The sequence below is a fragment of the Urocitellus parryii genome, chromosome 5 (assembly GCF_045843805.1).
Source record: "Urocitellus parryii isolate mUroPar1 chromosome 5, mUroPar1.hap1, whole genome shotgun sequence".
NCBI lineage: Eukaryota > Metazoa > Chordata > Mammalia > Rodentia > Sciuridae > Urocitellus > Urocitellus parryii.
In genome coordinates, this window is record NC_135535.1 from 3,393,363 (window position 1) to 3,407,911 (window position 14,549).

The 14,549-nt window shown below is 60.1% G+C and overlaps 1 protein-coding gene across 1 annotated transcript in view; it reads left to right on the top strand.

Moving 5' to 3' along the window:
• Cerk (ceramide kinase) overlaps positions 1–14,549 on the top strand; it is a 39,920-nt gene that overhangs the window by 4,619 nt on the left and 20,752 nt on the right. Inside the window, exons 3-4 of the mRNA XM_026394319.2 lie at positions 12,292–12,405; positions 12,756–12,878. Coding sequence (XP_026250104.2) covers positions 12,292–12,405; positions 12,756–12,878 — 237 coding nt within the window. The remainder of the gene's footprint in view (positions 1–12,291; positions 12,406–12,755; positions 12,879–14,549) is intronic.

Genomic DNA, 14,549 nt, shown 5'->3' on the forward strand with positions numbered 1-14,549 from the left:
TGCAGTCAGGGTGCCCGGCCTCTGCTCCCCTTCCCTCCGGTGCGTGGTCAGGTCGGAGGCGGGCATTCCTCGTCGTGTTGTCCAGCGTTTTACCACATGAACATTACAAATTCCTTTTTTTTTAAAAAAAAATTTGTTGATTTTATGTGGTGCTGAGGATCGAACCCAGTGCCCTACACATGTGGGGCAAGCGCTCCGCCACTGAGCCCCAGCCCCAGCCCCTACAAAGGCCTTTTTTACCGTTTAAAGGTAGAAAGTTTCTGGATTCAGAATCAGATGGATTTAAGATTTGCATGTAAAAGTAAATCCTCACAAGAAAATAGAGGACAGTTCGTAGCCTTGGAATGGAGGGAGGCCTTCCTGACCCAGATGGGATCCAGAAAGGACAGAGAACATGCTGGCTTTTTAACCCGGGGATCGGCGTCTGTAAGGCAGCGTAAGTAAGTCGATGAGGGGTGGTGTCCACAACTGATGGGGGCGATGTCCTCGTGCGCGGACCCCTCCGTCTCGTGCCCTTGGTCTGATGCTGATGTGGCCACCCTGTCTCCTTTTGGTCAGTGTCTGCCTGGTGTCCCTGTCCTTGTCCTTTACTTTCAACGGCTCTCGCCCTGAGGTTCACAGTGATTTCTCAGCATGAAATCCCGTCCGTCCTGATGGCCTCCGTCCTGTGGATGGGCTCAGCCCTGACCAGCTGGGCTTTTCGGAACGTAGGCCACGGATGTGAGGGGTCCAGCTGCCGTCTGGTTTGTTTTCTGTTTTCTCGTTCGTCTCTTTCCTTTTCCCACGGCCCTGGGCACGACTTAGGTGTTGGTAGGATTTTATTTTGATCTCTCTATGTGCCTTAAACGTTTTACACATGTGATGGGCGTGGGGAAATGCCCATTCCGGTTTCCCAGCATCGCCGTGGCCTCTTTGGGTTGCTCGGTGTCCCTCCTAGGGTCTCTGGGGGGCGAGGTACCTGGGAGTGAAGTGGGGACGGCCTTCGGTGGCTCTCCCTGTGGGGCTCGGTGGGCCCCCTGCTTCCTCCGCCCGCGTGGTGAGGCTCCAGCCCTGGCGCACAGCCGAGAGCGCTCCAGGCAGCCGGAAGCGGCACTGAGTCTGTCTCCCCTCTGTGCTCCCTTCTGGTCCTCGAGGACCTGTCACTGTCTGGGTGTCCTTCGGACCCTGGGTCTTCGGGTCGCTCCCCGCCCTGTCTGTCTGGTCACTGTGCTCAGTTCTGAAATCCCACCAGGCTCTTCCCCGCAGCGCCTCTCCCGGGTTGGACCTCCTCCTCTGCCAGGCTGCGCTCTCCTGGTGGGAGTGTGTGGTGGCTGCTCTCAGGTTCCGCCCTGTGGTGTCTCAGGGATGTCACCTCCTGCTCTGTGTTGTTGTTGTTGTTGATGGACCTTTATTTATTTATTAACTTATATGTGGTGCTGAGGATCGAACCCAGTGCCTGACACGTGCTGGGCCCCAGCCTCAGCCCTACTGGTCTGGTTTTTATTCAGCTGATTTTTGTTTAAAACCCGAAGAGCTCCACCCCCGGGGTGCCCTCCTGCGTCTGTCCGTGGTTCTGCTCTGGCCATCAGGTGACCTGGCCGTTCACGGGCTTACTTTCCAGTCCTCACCGCCCTGCGGTGTGCTGTCTCTCTCGGGGACTTCTTTCTGTTCCCTCCAGCGTGTGCAAGTTTGCCTGCACAAAGAGAGCGTGGGGACCACAGCCACCTCCATTTATACCTGTGACTCCCACGCCGGGTCCTTCGGGCTTGGCCTCAGGCGACGGGCTCCCTGGGAATGCTGATGAATTATACTTGAGCCCCGACACTGGGCTAACACTCCGCCCTGTTGGAGGTCCTCCCACTTCAGCCGTGCTCGGCCTGGTGGGCACAGACGGCAAGTCCCGCGCAGTGCGGTGGCCACATCCCGCCAGCCCAGCCTTCCAGGCCTGGCCACTGCTTTTGTCATCAGGTGAGGCTGCACTGGTGGCGGGGGGCTAGCAGTGGGCTTCTCTGCTGGCTCTGCACATGGGCAGCCAGGTGAGCCGGGACTTTCTCCTGCCCCCCACCCCCGGCCGAGGTCCCCCACCCTCTGTCCAGGGGGTGGTGCTCTCTGGTTTTCACCGAGTCACCCGCCCGACTGCTCCACAGCACAGCTGCCCTTGGCCCCGAGCTGGACAGGAGAAGGACGCACCTGGAGCTTGTGCACACTGCTGCTGCTTCAGGGCCAGCCTCTCTGGCCGTCGCCTGCTGGACATGGACTTTTAGGGTCCTTGGTTAGTTGCCCTTTCTGCAGTCTTGTCCAGAGTAGCCAGTGGTACTCCACGGGGGACAGAGGATACTGGGCTTCTGCCTGGCGGCCAGACCTGGTCCTGGGTGACCGTGATGGAACCTTCCATGGAAGGTGCCGAGTTTTCCAGCCAGAGCGGTGCTCCGCTAGAAGTTCTTGGTTAGGATTTTGGGTTTGGGACTGAGTTCCTGGGCTCCTATCCCACCCACCCTCTCTGGCAAGTCCCAGGGCCCTGGGTGGAGTGCACCCCCAGCCACTCCTCCCACTCTCCCTGCAGCTCTGCACCCCATGAGCATCTCCTGGGCCTGCAGGTGGAACCCTCGGGTCCAGATGGGCAGCCCCAGGCCTCTCTTGGAGATGAAGTGTCCAGGCCCTGGGCCTGGCATGACCAGAGGCAGAGCCGTCCTCACTCAGGGGCAGGGGCTGGGGGCTCAGGTTGTGGTGGTTTAGCCCTCAGGGCTCCCTAGTTCCCCCAACAGGAGGAGCAGTCGGCTCAGGAGCCTCAAGCCTGAGCTTTCAGGCTCCCAACCCTGCTCAACCCCACTGCCTCCAGCGCCTCAGGGCCTTTGTACTGGCTGTGCCCCTGGGTGAGGCTCCTCGTTCGCCCCATCCGGTCTGCCCTGGTCTCACTCCTTGTGCAGGTCCCCTGCCCCCGTACTGCCAGCCCTGCTTTCACAGCCTGGGCACCGAGGCTAAGCGGGTGACGTGGTGGACTGGTTCGTATGGCTGCTGACTTCTGGTGCCAGAGGGCAGAGTTTCCTGTTGGTGCCTCCTGTCTAGACGGCCTCTGCTGCAGGGTAGAGGCTCAGCACCCTCAGCCGTGAAGGGCGGCTGGGGCCTGCGCTGAGGGCGGCTGTCTGGGCTTCAGGGGTCCCTCTTTGGTGGCGGGATCCACTGCCCCCAGGAGGACAGCACAGCTGGGGACTTGAGGGCAGAAGGCCCAGGACTTGTGCCTGGAAGGATCTGGAAAGGTAGAGCGGGACTGCACGGCGGGCTGGACCTCAGCTGTGCCCAGCTGGCGCCCCCTCCACCTGCCTGACCGGGCAGTGGCAACCTGGCTGCTCCGCTTGCCCTCTGCCCTCCGGGTCCCTCTTTAGCTCAGTCCTGTCCCCGGTCCCCTTCCTGCCCCTTCCCAGGTGGCTTTTGTTTCTTCAGAAGGTGTCGAACCTGCCGTGTATGTGACCGGTGTGAGTCAGTGTGCTGTCAGAGGAGAGGGCAGCAGTGACAGCTGCCACTCATCAGCCCTGACCAGGCCGGACGCCTTCTCGGCTTGCTCCCAGTGACGACCCATCAATGCTCGAGGACCCCCCTTTGCAGACGAAGTGACAGAAGCACAGAGAAGTGAAGCCAGGGGCCCAAGGTGCACAGCCGGGCGGCTCCAGAGCTGGGCTGGACCTCAGGGCTGACCCCGACTTCATCCGTCCCCCTTAACAAGTAGCATCTTTGGGGCCAGAGACAGAGACTTTGGTGAGGAAGAGGAGGGAGGTGGGGTGGGGTGGAGACTGGAGAAATGGCTCGGGGACTGGGTTTGCTGCCACCTCGGGCTCAGAGTACCAGGATCAGCCGCACCAGGGCTGTGCCCGGGGGCCCCCAGGCTCCAGGGGTGGTGGGTGTGTCTGCCTGGCGGGCTGAGTCTCCCTGTTCCCTTTAGACTTGTAGCCAACATTTTAAAACCAGAAGATTTCACATAAAAATCAAACGGGACACAGCTGGTGCCACTCCCCCCTCGAACAGCAAGCTGGACTGTGAGGGGACGGCCTCGGCATCCCCTGGTTGAGGCTGCCTCCAGGCAGCAGGGGCAGTGAGTGCTGGACCCCGAGGCCCTGGCAGCAGGGTTTGACTCCAGCAAGGTCCTGGCTTCGTGTTTAGGAGTGGAAAGTTACCTTAAGTGACATTCGTGCTCAGGGAAACACGTGTGTGGGCGAGACTTACAATGCCCTTTGTTCTCAGTGGAAGTCGTGGTCTCTTGAGGCCACTTTGGTCTGCCCCGAGGTGTGGCCTTCCTCCTGCTCTGAATTCACACTGCGGTTTTGGGTGCTGCCACTCACCTGGCCCTGGCAGGAGGTCCAGCAGCCGTCTGCCCCCACTCATACCTAGAGCTGGGTCCCAGGGGGTGCGTCACATGCCGGTGCTCAGGGATTCTGGGGACAGCTGGGAGCACCCTCCCAGTCCCTGGTCAGTCAGGAGCAGAGCTCACCCAGGTCCCCAGCGACGCCTGGCCTGCTGTCAGGGGGCCTTGCAGGGGCTTCCGCTTGCTTTTCTGCTGCCTTGGTGTCCTTGTCTGTCCTGTAGGGTTATAATTGTGTCTATCCAAAGGGCCATGGAGGTTTGGGACAGGCAGGTAGGTGACCACCTGTGTGTTCTGCCAACAGTCCCAGCAGTGAGCCCACACTGTGCACTGGGGGTACTGTGCACCACATGCCCTCCTCCTGCAGCAGAGCTGTGACGTCCCCTCCATCGTCCCCTCCAGGACCTGTGCCCGTGCTCTGTGAACCCGTGCAAAGCTCCTGCAGTCCCGTCTGGGACTCTGGCCATGTGGTGGCCTCTGTGGGTGACGGTGGATTAGACCCTGGGTGTGGAAGATGCTTGAGGTCACCAGTAGGTCTTCTTGACACTCCTTTCCAAGCACAGCAAGCCATCAGCACGCAAGCCCCAGCACGTCAGGGCATCTGCGAGCTACCCCGGGCTTCAGGCTGACTCACCGGAGGCCAGTCTCAGCGTAAGGAGGAGCCACCTGACCGGGACCTTTGGACAGGGCAGGATTGGGTGACCACTCTTAAGTGATGGGCTTTTTTGGTTTTGTTTGTTTATTTTTCCGGGGATTAAGCCCAGGGCCTTGAGCCTGCGAGGCATGTGCTCTACCCCTGAGCTGCGCACCCAGCCCGGCAGGTGAACTGCGGCCTGCAGGTGTTTCTGGGTCCAGTGGCACTGGGCAGTGGTTTTCATAGGCAAGTGCTCGCCTGTCATTTTAATGAGGTCAGGTGTTCACCTGGCAGAAGGCGTCTGGCTGTTGCCAGGAAATGTGACCCCCAGGTGTCCTTCCCCAGGGGAGCCCTTGTTGCCGGTGCCCCCGCCTCGGCTGGTGTGCACAGGGCCAGGGGCCCCTTCCTCACCTGCTCTCCCACAGCAGAGCTCCCAGCGTGCCCCGGGGGCCTCCCAGATGGCTGCCAGGAACCCCTCAGAGGAGTGCGTCCTGCCCCCCCCCCGCCCCCTCCACACGTGTATTTATGTGCACACGCACCTGTGTCGCCACAGACCTTGCTGCCCTCGAGGTACCCAGGAAGCCCTCGGAATGCCGTGTGTCCAGGAACTCAGAGCCAGAAACAGAGAATGGGATGGAAAACACAGATGATGGAACTCGGAGTCCCCTTAGTGGGCCCCGCCAGCGTGGCCAGGTGGCTGCCCGTGCTGCAGTGGTCAGCAGACAGGGCAGTTGCAAACTCAAGCACTGGCCAGAATAGGGAGCCAGGCCCCTGGCTTTTCTGGAGTGCGAGGCCTCTGACCGCCCTGCACTGTAGGAGGGCGCCCCCAGCCTCAGCCACGCTGGTCCTGAGGGCGCAGGGGAGTCATCTGTTGTCAGAGCTGCAAACTCTCACCAAGGCCTGGTTATAAGGTCTCCTGTTTGGGGAAGGCCTGCGCAGGACACTCTAATGCACTGTAAGGGCAGTCCTGGTATTTGAACCAGTACTAACTGCCTGGAGGTGGGTCCTCCCATTGTTGGAGGAAAGACCTGTTCAGAGGGTTCAGAGGGGAGAGACGGTCAGGTGAGCTTTGCTGTCTGGGCCTGAAAATCAGGGCCTGGCTGTGCTCAGCCAGCAGGCTCGTGATGGCTGCGCTGCAGAGAGGTGCAGGCTGTTTACAGTGGGGCTTGGTCAAATGGGTGCCCGGCTGTCCCCCTGCTCCAGCTGTCCCCCCAGTCAGCTCCGGTGCTGCGAGGCGGCTGTTCTGGGGAGGCCTTGGCCAGTGTCCTGTGTGGTGGTGGGAAGGCTCTGCGACGAGGATTGGCCAGATGGGACTCTGCTGAAGGCGAGACCTGGGCGGGTGATCCGGGGCAGGGCGCAGGCATCTGAGTAACGGGTCCCTGCGCTCCAGATGTGAAGGAAAGAACTTCCTGTAGATTTCCCAAAGCTGCCCGTGGTGACTTGGGTGAGCCATCTGCCCTCGCGTTGGTTCCTGGTCTGTGGCACGAGGACCCTGGCATCTACCTTTGGGTGTTGTGGGGACTCTGCCTCTCGTGCGCTGGCACGAGTCACACTCAGGGTGGCCCTTGCTCTTGGGACAGGCCTCTGGTAAGCCAGCAGAGTCAGCTTGCTGCCAGAGAGGTCCCGGGCTGACTCGGTGTTGTGGACGCCCCCACAGCTCTTTGTGCAGCGGGCAAGGCCACTGGAACGCTGGCCTTATCTGGGCAGCGTGGGCCCGGGGTCAGGATGAAATGACCCTGGAGCCGTGCTGGGCGGGGACCAGCCTCCGGCTCTCAGGGCTCCAACAGAGCCTGCAGGACTGATGCCCTGAGGTCGGGGTGTGCTCCCTGTATGGTTTGGGGCAGGCTGGGCAGGACACAGCCATGCTGGGCGGGGACAGGCAGGGGTCTAGCTACATCCTGAGGGGGTGGGAGAAGCCGCTGGCGGACCCAGGTACAGCAGTGACATCTGTCAGACCTGCTGGGAGCTCACTGGGCCACCTGAGGAGGTTTCAGGGGCACAGTGGGTGGCTGTACAGTGGCAGGTTCCGTGGGAGACTCGGGGCAGCAGGGTCGGGATGAGGAGGAGGACATGGTGATGGAGATGGAGGAGGAGCCCAGGGGCCCTGGCTTGTGGGCACCCTGGTACACGGGTGGCGCACTATTCCCCAGGCTCGTGGTGCCACAGGGACAGCGGTTTCTGGAAGGAGCAGAGGAGCAGCATGGGTGGCCTTGGATTTAGAAGGTTGGGTCTGAGGCCCTCAGAGGCCACACAGGTGGTCTGCCGTGGCTCTGGAGTGTCTGTGGCTCTGGGGCCACCCTTGTGCCCAAGGCTGGCCTTAGGTCAGCTTGGGCAGTGGGGGAAGAGTGTCAGAGGTTCCCCTGCTCCAGGAGGCTGGACTGTTTTTGCTGCAGGGGGAATGGCAACCTCCCCGTTCCTGTGACCTGTGAGGTGCCAGGCAGCAGCCGGGCAGCGGGGCGCGGTGGGTGTTGCAGATGCGGAGCGCCTGGCAGGGCTGCTGCTCCTGAGAAGGAGGCCACCACAGATGGTGTGGGACAAGGCTGGGTCCTGGCCTCCCTCTGGTCCCGCCTCCCGTGTCTCCTGGCTCACCATGGCCCCTGGGTGACTCTGCTCAGGGAGTTCCCCACAGCGTGTGGCCACATGGCCTTGCCCCAGCTGGTTCGGGCTGGCCTGGGCAGTTCTTCTCCTCCAGGCAGATCCTGCCTCTGACCCCAGGGGTGCTCCGGCCGCGTGCAGTGCAGAGGGCACAGACACAAGCACCGGAGCCCCAACCCCCAGGCCCCTCACCCCCACACCTTCCCCAGTGCAAGCCCTTGTTTATGGTGCTGCCGTGGCACTTGGTGTCCCCACCACACGATGGGCTGATGCGTGGTGCCTGTGTGGGCCAGTGCACGTGGGGTGACCAGCAGGGTCATTCAGCACTGGCTGCTCTCTCCTGTTTCCAGGGCCTTGGTGCCCGCTTCTCCCACTGCCCCTGTGACCCAGCCTCAGTGCTCGGTGACTTACGGTGCTGTTAAGGTTTCCTGTGGGCCAGAGGCAGCCCGTGGTGGCCTGTTGGCCTAGAGTGACCAGCACGGCTGCCCTCCCAGCACTGCAGCGAGCTCCCCCAGGGACTCGCTGTCTGTTATTTGCCTGCTCATCAGAAACGAGACAGTGGAGGAACCTGCCAGGACGGGCAGGTGCCCGGTGACCTGGGACCTGGCGAGCCTGTGCTGGCTTTCTGCTCTGTGGGGTACCGGCGCCAGGTGCAGAGTGGCCCTGGGTTAGCCCAGGGTGCAGGCCTGCGGGAGGCACAGCCCCTCGGCAGCCGCTTTTCTGTGACTTTTCTTTTGTGCTTGAAACTTCCTCACCCTGTATTTTGGGTCCCTGGGGCTGAGTCTGACTCTGCCCTGTTCCTGGTGACGATTTGTGGCCCTGCTCCTGCCCACAGCGAGGGGTCCTTGACGGGGACCATGGGCCTTCGTGGCCACATCCCCTGGTCCACGCAGACCTGCTGCCGGGTTCCAGGCCTGGCTGCGCCGCGGGGCCTCTGGGTCAGGGAGGGCAGCTCTGCGCCCCCTGCCGCTCCCCACAGGTGAGGGTGATTCTCACTCCTCCGCTGGGTTTCCTTCCCTCTTGGTGTCAGTGCACACGCCACGTGTCAAGGCAACACGCATGTGAGCACGGCTGCCAGGATTCTGTTTTCATCCCACCAGGGACAGCCACCGCCTTCTGTGGGCCTGGGTGCAGCCAGCAGCCCCTGACCCTGCCGCCGTGCACCTTCTTTTTTTTTAATTTTATTTTTGGTGCCACTGGCGATGGGATCCAGGGCCTCCCACGTGTTTGGCCAGCCCTCCACCACAGAGCACACCCGTGCCCCGGCCCACTTTCAGTGGTCCCTGCCACACCTAGGTCACCATACACCTCTGCTCAAAGCCAGCCCAGCTCCCGTCCCACTCCAGGGAGGCCACTGACTGCTCTGTGCCTCCCATCCCTCCCCTCGGCCCTCGCCGCCTCTGCTCCCCTCTCTGGCCCTGCCTCTTGGGCTCTCCCTCCTTCTGAACTGTGTGGCTGACCGGGAGGCCTCCGCTCCACCCCGGGGGAAGACCGCCCTGCAGCCCTGCTGTGTGTCTCTGTGGCCTCTTCTGTCTCTCTCTGTATTTTCTGCTCCTGTCGCAACGGGCAGAAGGGGCCACATCTGCAGTCGAGGGGGGAGAGAAAGAATGTCCATGTGCTTTTTTTTAAACTTTATTTATTTATTTATTTATATGTGGTGCTAAGGATGGGACCCAGCACCTCGAACGTGCTAGATGAGCTCTCTGCCACTGAGCCCCAGCCCCAGCCCCTCTATAGGTTCTTGATCAAGAAAACGACGATCCTTAGTGCAAGACGCTGCAATAGACATGATCAATTCACAGCACACAGTTCTAGATCAAGTAATTCTAGGCACTGCAAACACACTCATGACAGGCTCCTGACAGACATTCCTTCTACAAGCGAAGTTCAGGTGCTGGGAGTAAAGTCTCAGGCCTTGGGCTCCAAGTCCACAGATGCCCACTCACTCAGACAGTGAGCAGGTCAGGAACCAAGGCAGACTTCCCCTGGGGTGGAGCCGATGGCCAGTGAGAGGATCCTAGGGAGAAGTCGCAGCCCCCACCAGGGTCAAGATGTGGCTGTAGAGTTGGAGAGCAGTGAGGACCACGCAGAGGGTCAGCCAACAGTGACAAGTGACGGGATGTCAGTCCAGGTCCTCACAGGCTCTGAGGCTGTGTGCATCCTTGTTTTGGCGGGCTGAATGTGTGTTCATCTGCTCTTCATTTACAGTAAAGTTGGGGCTTCGGACCACCTTTCAATCCCTATCAGCTGCCACTGGATTTCTCCATCATTTACCCTGGGGTTAAAGCTTCTGGTCTGGGGGTCCCCACCCTGATTTTCTTGCCTTTCCCCTTATGGGGTGAGCACAGCCTGCCAGAGGCTTCCCTCTGAGTTTGTCAGGGGGGGACGTGACTTGTCTGGGCCTGCGGACCACACTGGAGGGCTCCGTTAGGCAAGCCCTAGTGACGCTGCAGGTTTCAAACTGGAGTTTTTAAAATGGAGTTGCTTAGGCTCAGGCCTAAGGCCTTCCTCACCGCTCCCCACCCCGCCCCCTGTGGTCCCTGGTGCCCAGACACCTCCAGACGTCACCTCGGGAGTCCTGAAGAAGCCTGCCTCGGGGTCTGGCCAGCGTGGCGTGTGACGCGTTTGAAATCTCACACTTCCTTCTTTGATTCTTCAAGTCTGTTGATCTAAATTGCAGGTCCAGGAATGATTCCCTTGTCAGAGCTTTTATGTGGGTCATCCTGTGAGTCATTGAGACTTCAGTCATTTTGTGGCGTAGTACTGACTCTTGTCTAACTCTCCGTTTGGATGTGGAGACACTCGCCTGGCTCCCACCTCCTGCCTCGCAGCCTGTGACCCTCCTGTCATCGTAGTTGTGATGATGACCGAGGAGCGGGGGATGCTGGGGTCACGGCAGACAGTTGGACCACGTCCGTGTGTGGCTGACTCTATTCCTGCTCCCGACACCTGCCCCAGCCGGCCCTGAGCTTGCTGCTGAGACACACAGAGACCTCCCTTTAGCTCCTGTCCCCTGGGAAACAGAAGAGGTCGGGGCAGTCGGGGGACGGAGTGCAGGGTCACATGGAGGCTGGATTTGGAGGGGCCCCTGAGGACGAGGCCAGCCCCCCCCAAATAGGGACCTGTTGGGAAGGCAGTCTCTGGGGACGGGGAGCCGTGGTGGGGAGCCGTGGTGAAGAGCCGTCTGGGGGTGGGAAACCTGTGGCTGTGTGGGTGTCGGGACACCTGCCCGGGAGCCCGGGGGTGGTCCTGTGTGCCAGAGTGGAGAAGAGCGCATAAGAAGCAGGCAGAGGGCTGGAGATGTGGCTCAGCGGTAGCGCGCTCGCCTGGCATGCGTGCGGCCCGGGTTCGATCCTCAGCACCACATACCAACAAAGATGTTGTGTCCGCCGAGAACTAAAAAATAAATATTAAAAATTCTCTCTCTCTCTCTCTCTCTCTCTCTCTCCTCTCTCACTCTCTCAAAAAAAAAAAAAAAAAAAAGAAGCAGGCAGAAATTGCATTTTGGTACAGTCATGAGATCGGGACTTCCGGGTGCCGTGAGCAGGCTGCGCTCGCAGCTGGCCTCTGCCTCCTCCTCTCCCCCCGCGACCAAGGGCCCAGCTGTCAGCCTCTCAGAGCTTCCGAGGAGCAGGAGCTCAGCTCAGACTGTCCCTCCCTGGGTCCTTGTATTTGGCTACCATAGACAATGGCTTTAAAACAGATGCAAAATGACCACAGAGGCCACGTAACCTCGCTGGCGACCTGTCCTGGGTTCACAAAATCTGACTACTCCAATAACTCGGGAGAACGACAAAGCACACAAACACACAGAAGCACCTTTTCAAAATCTAGGACGGCTCTCCCACCTTAAGGGTCCGTGAAAAGAGAGAGCCACCAGAATTCTTTATTCTCCTATAGGGGACACACGGGGAGGTTCCAAGGAACATTCTATCCCAAATAGGGCAAAGGGGTAGGATTACAAGTCACAGGTGGGTGTAGTCAACCCCACGGGTAACACCTCCTCCTGGAGCCACGCCTTGTTCCAGCTGGGGTGACACCCTGGTTACTGCCAAGTGACAATTGTTCAGGACCCGGGGCATCGGGACTTAACACATCACAGTGATTCATGAGAAAGCTTTGGACTCCAGCCTGCCCGTCCCAGGGGCCCCTGCTTGCCGCCCCATCCCCGTGCCCTCCTGGGGGGACTTTCACGACCTGCCATCCCCGCAGCTGAGCTCCCAGCACTTCCTCTGATCTGCGGTTCCGTGACTGCAGCCTGCTGGGGACCTGGGGCGGCGGGCGGCTCCTGGGCTGGTGTTAGAGAATGTCCCCGTCTCCCTTCCTCCCTGCTCCTAGGCACCCACAGCCTTTCCAGAGCCCCCCAAGCTGGGTCCCGACTCTCACACTTGGTGGCCCTGGTGTCCTGCATCCTATGTGCCCCCTTCTGCCCTCGGGACAGACTGTGGCATCGGAGCACGTCTCTTCATACTTACTTCATGCAGCAGCTGGGCAGGGGGTCTGCATCGCGGCTCGATCGGTGGGCGAGTCACTGAAGAGCAGCAGTGGCATTTGGTGGGCACGTGGGCCACTGTTGTCTGGTGACCCCTGGTGCCCGCTCTTTCTGATCCTTGAGCCATACCCCGCGTCCAGACTCCCTCCCAGTTCTCTAACCAGGGCGTCCAGGCAGGTGACCTCAGCATTTCGGAGAGAGCCGACTCCTGTGGCTGACGCCCGTCCGTCTTTGCAGATGCCTTCTCGGTGCCCGTGTCTGAGATCATCACCGTGGAGGAAGCAGACGCTCACAAGAAGTGCCACGCCAGTGGCCAGTGGCAGAAGATGGGACAGCCTTGCGCATTCACAGGTGAGGGCACCTGGGTGTCACCTCCCGGTTCTCCTTCGGCTCTGGGCAGGTGACGGTGGGGAGGGGCTTTCCCCAGGCCCACGAGCGCAGTGGTCTGGCTGCTCCTTGTCGACTCTTCATCTCCCCAAGGCCCGCTTCTTGTGGCTGTCCACTGTCTGTTTTCTTATTCTCTCTATTTTTGACGTGGCTTGAAGGACCTGAGAAGAGGCACGTTGTATCTGATTCACACGGTCACTGACTACTAGAGAGTGAGCCCCTGGCTCGCAATCAGGGCGAAGCTGTGGGTGGTGTGTCGCCCGCTGCCTGCCACCCACTGCCCACCCTGACCCGTGCCTGCCTGTCTCTTGCAGTTCACTGTGTGAAGCGAGCTCGACGTCACCGCTGGAAATGGGCACAGGTGACTTTCTGGAGCACGGACGAGCAGCTGTGTCACCTGTGGCTGCAGACCCTCCGGGAGCTGCTGGAGAGACTGAGTACGTATGTGTTCAGGCTGGTGAAGGGCAGCTGCGGCAGGCTCAGGGCCAGGATTTGACTGCCCTGGGCACAACAGGTGGTTTCCTGTTGCTAGGTGTATGGTTAGAGGACAGCCTGCAGTGGTGGACGTGGGTGGGCTCTGCTGCTGTGCCTGCCTGACGTCGCTGCCTCTGGACACACTCAGGGCCCCGCCACCGTGGGAAGATGGCCTTTGCCCTCTGGGCCATGGTGCTGCCATTTAGGCTTTTGCCCTCTGTGGCTGCTGTGAGCCGTGTGACAGAGCTGTCCTGCCTGGCTTCTGAGACCCGGCCAGCTGGCTCGATACAGCTCAACACGAGGCTTTGGCTTCCTGTCAGGCACGGCGGTGTCCCCTGTGATGGGGGCAGTTCTGTCTCCTCGTTTTCCCGTCTCCTCCTTCTGCCAGGGTTGGGCCGAAGTGCTGGGGGCAACACCTTGGCCCTGACCTGGGGCAAGGTTCTCCACATTCACCCTCAAGACAGTTTCTTAGGATCTGAAGATATTTTAAAACCAGATTAGGGGAATTCTCTGGCAGCCCCAGTTTTCTGAGCACTTTGGTTTTTAACTCATGCTTGGGTCTTGAGTAGATGCTGTCTCTGCATGTTGACATGATGGAGGGCTTCGGAGCTAAGCTGTGGGACACAGAGACTCCATGATGACCCTGTGCTGGAGCCGAGCCCCTCGGCCGCTAGGAACACCTGCTGTGCCCGTGCTGTGCTGCATCTCTGTATAGGTGACAACAGAACTGCCACTGTGGTGACCTGCCAGCTTGCTGTCTAGGTCATGAGTGTCCAGAGGTTTCTCCTGGATGGTGGCACCTGCCTGCTTGCTGTCTAGGTCACAGAGTGTCCACAGGTTTCTCCTGGATGGTGGCACCTGCCTGCTTGCTGTCTAGGTCACAGAGTGTCCAGAGGTTTCTCCTGGATGGTGGCACCTGCCTGCTTGCTATCTAGGTCACAGAGTGTCCAGAGGTTCCTCCTGGATGGTGGCACCTGCCTGCTTGCTGTCTAGGTCACAGAGTGTCCGGAGGTTTCTCCTGGATGGTGGCACCTGCTTGCTTGCTGTCTAGGTCATGAGTGTCCGGAGGTTTCTCCTGGATGGTGGCACCTGCCAGCTTGCTGTCTAGGTCATGAGTTTCCGGAGGTTTCTCCTGGATGGTGACACCTGCCTGCTTGCTGTCTAGGTCACAGAGTGTCCAGAGGTTTCTCTTGGGTGGTGGCACCTGCCTGCTTGCTGTCTAGGTCATGGGTGTCGAAGGTTTCTCCTGGATGGTGGCACCTGCCTGCTTGCTGTCTAGGTCACAGAGTGTCCAGAGGTTTCTCCTGGATGGTGGCACCTGCCTGCTTGCTGTCTAGGTCATGAGTGTCCAGAGGTTTCTCCTGGATGGTGGCACCTGCCTGCTTGCTGTCTAGGTCACAGAGTGTCCAGAGGTTTCTCCTGGATGGTGGCACCTGGCTGCTTGCTGTCTAGGTCACAGAGTGTCCACAGGTTTCTCCTGGATGGTGGCACCTGCCTGCTTGCTGTCTAGGTCACAGAGTGTCCAGAGGTTTCTCCTGGATGGTGGTACCTGCCTGCTTGCTGTCTAGGTCACAGAGTGTCCACAGGTTTCTCCTGGATGGTGGCACCTGCCTGCTTGCTGTCTAGGTCACAGA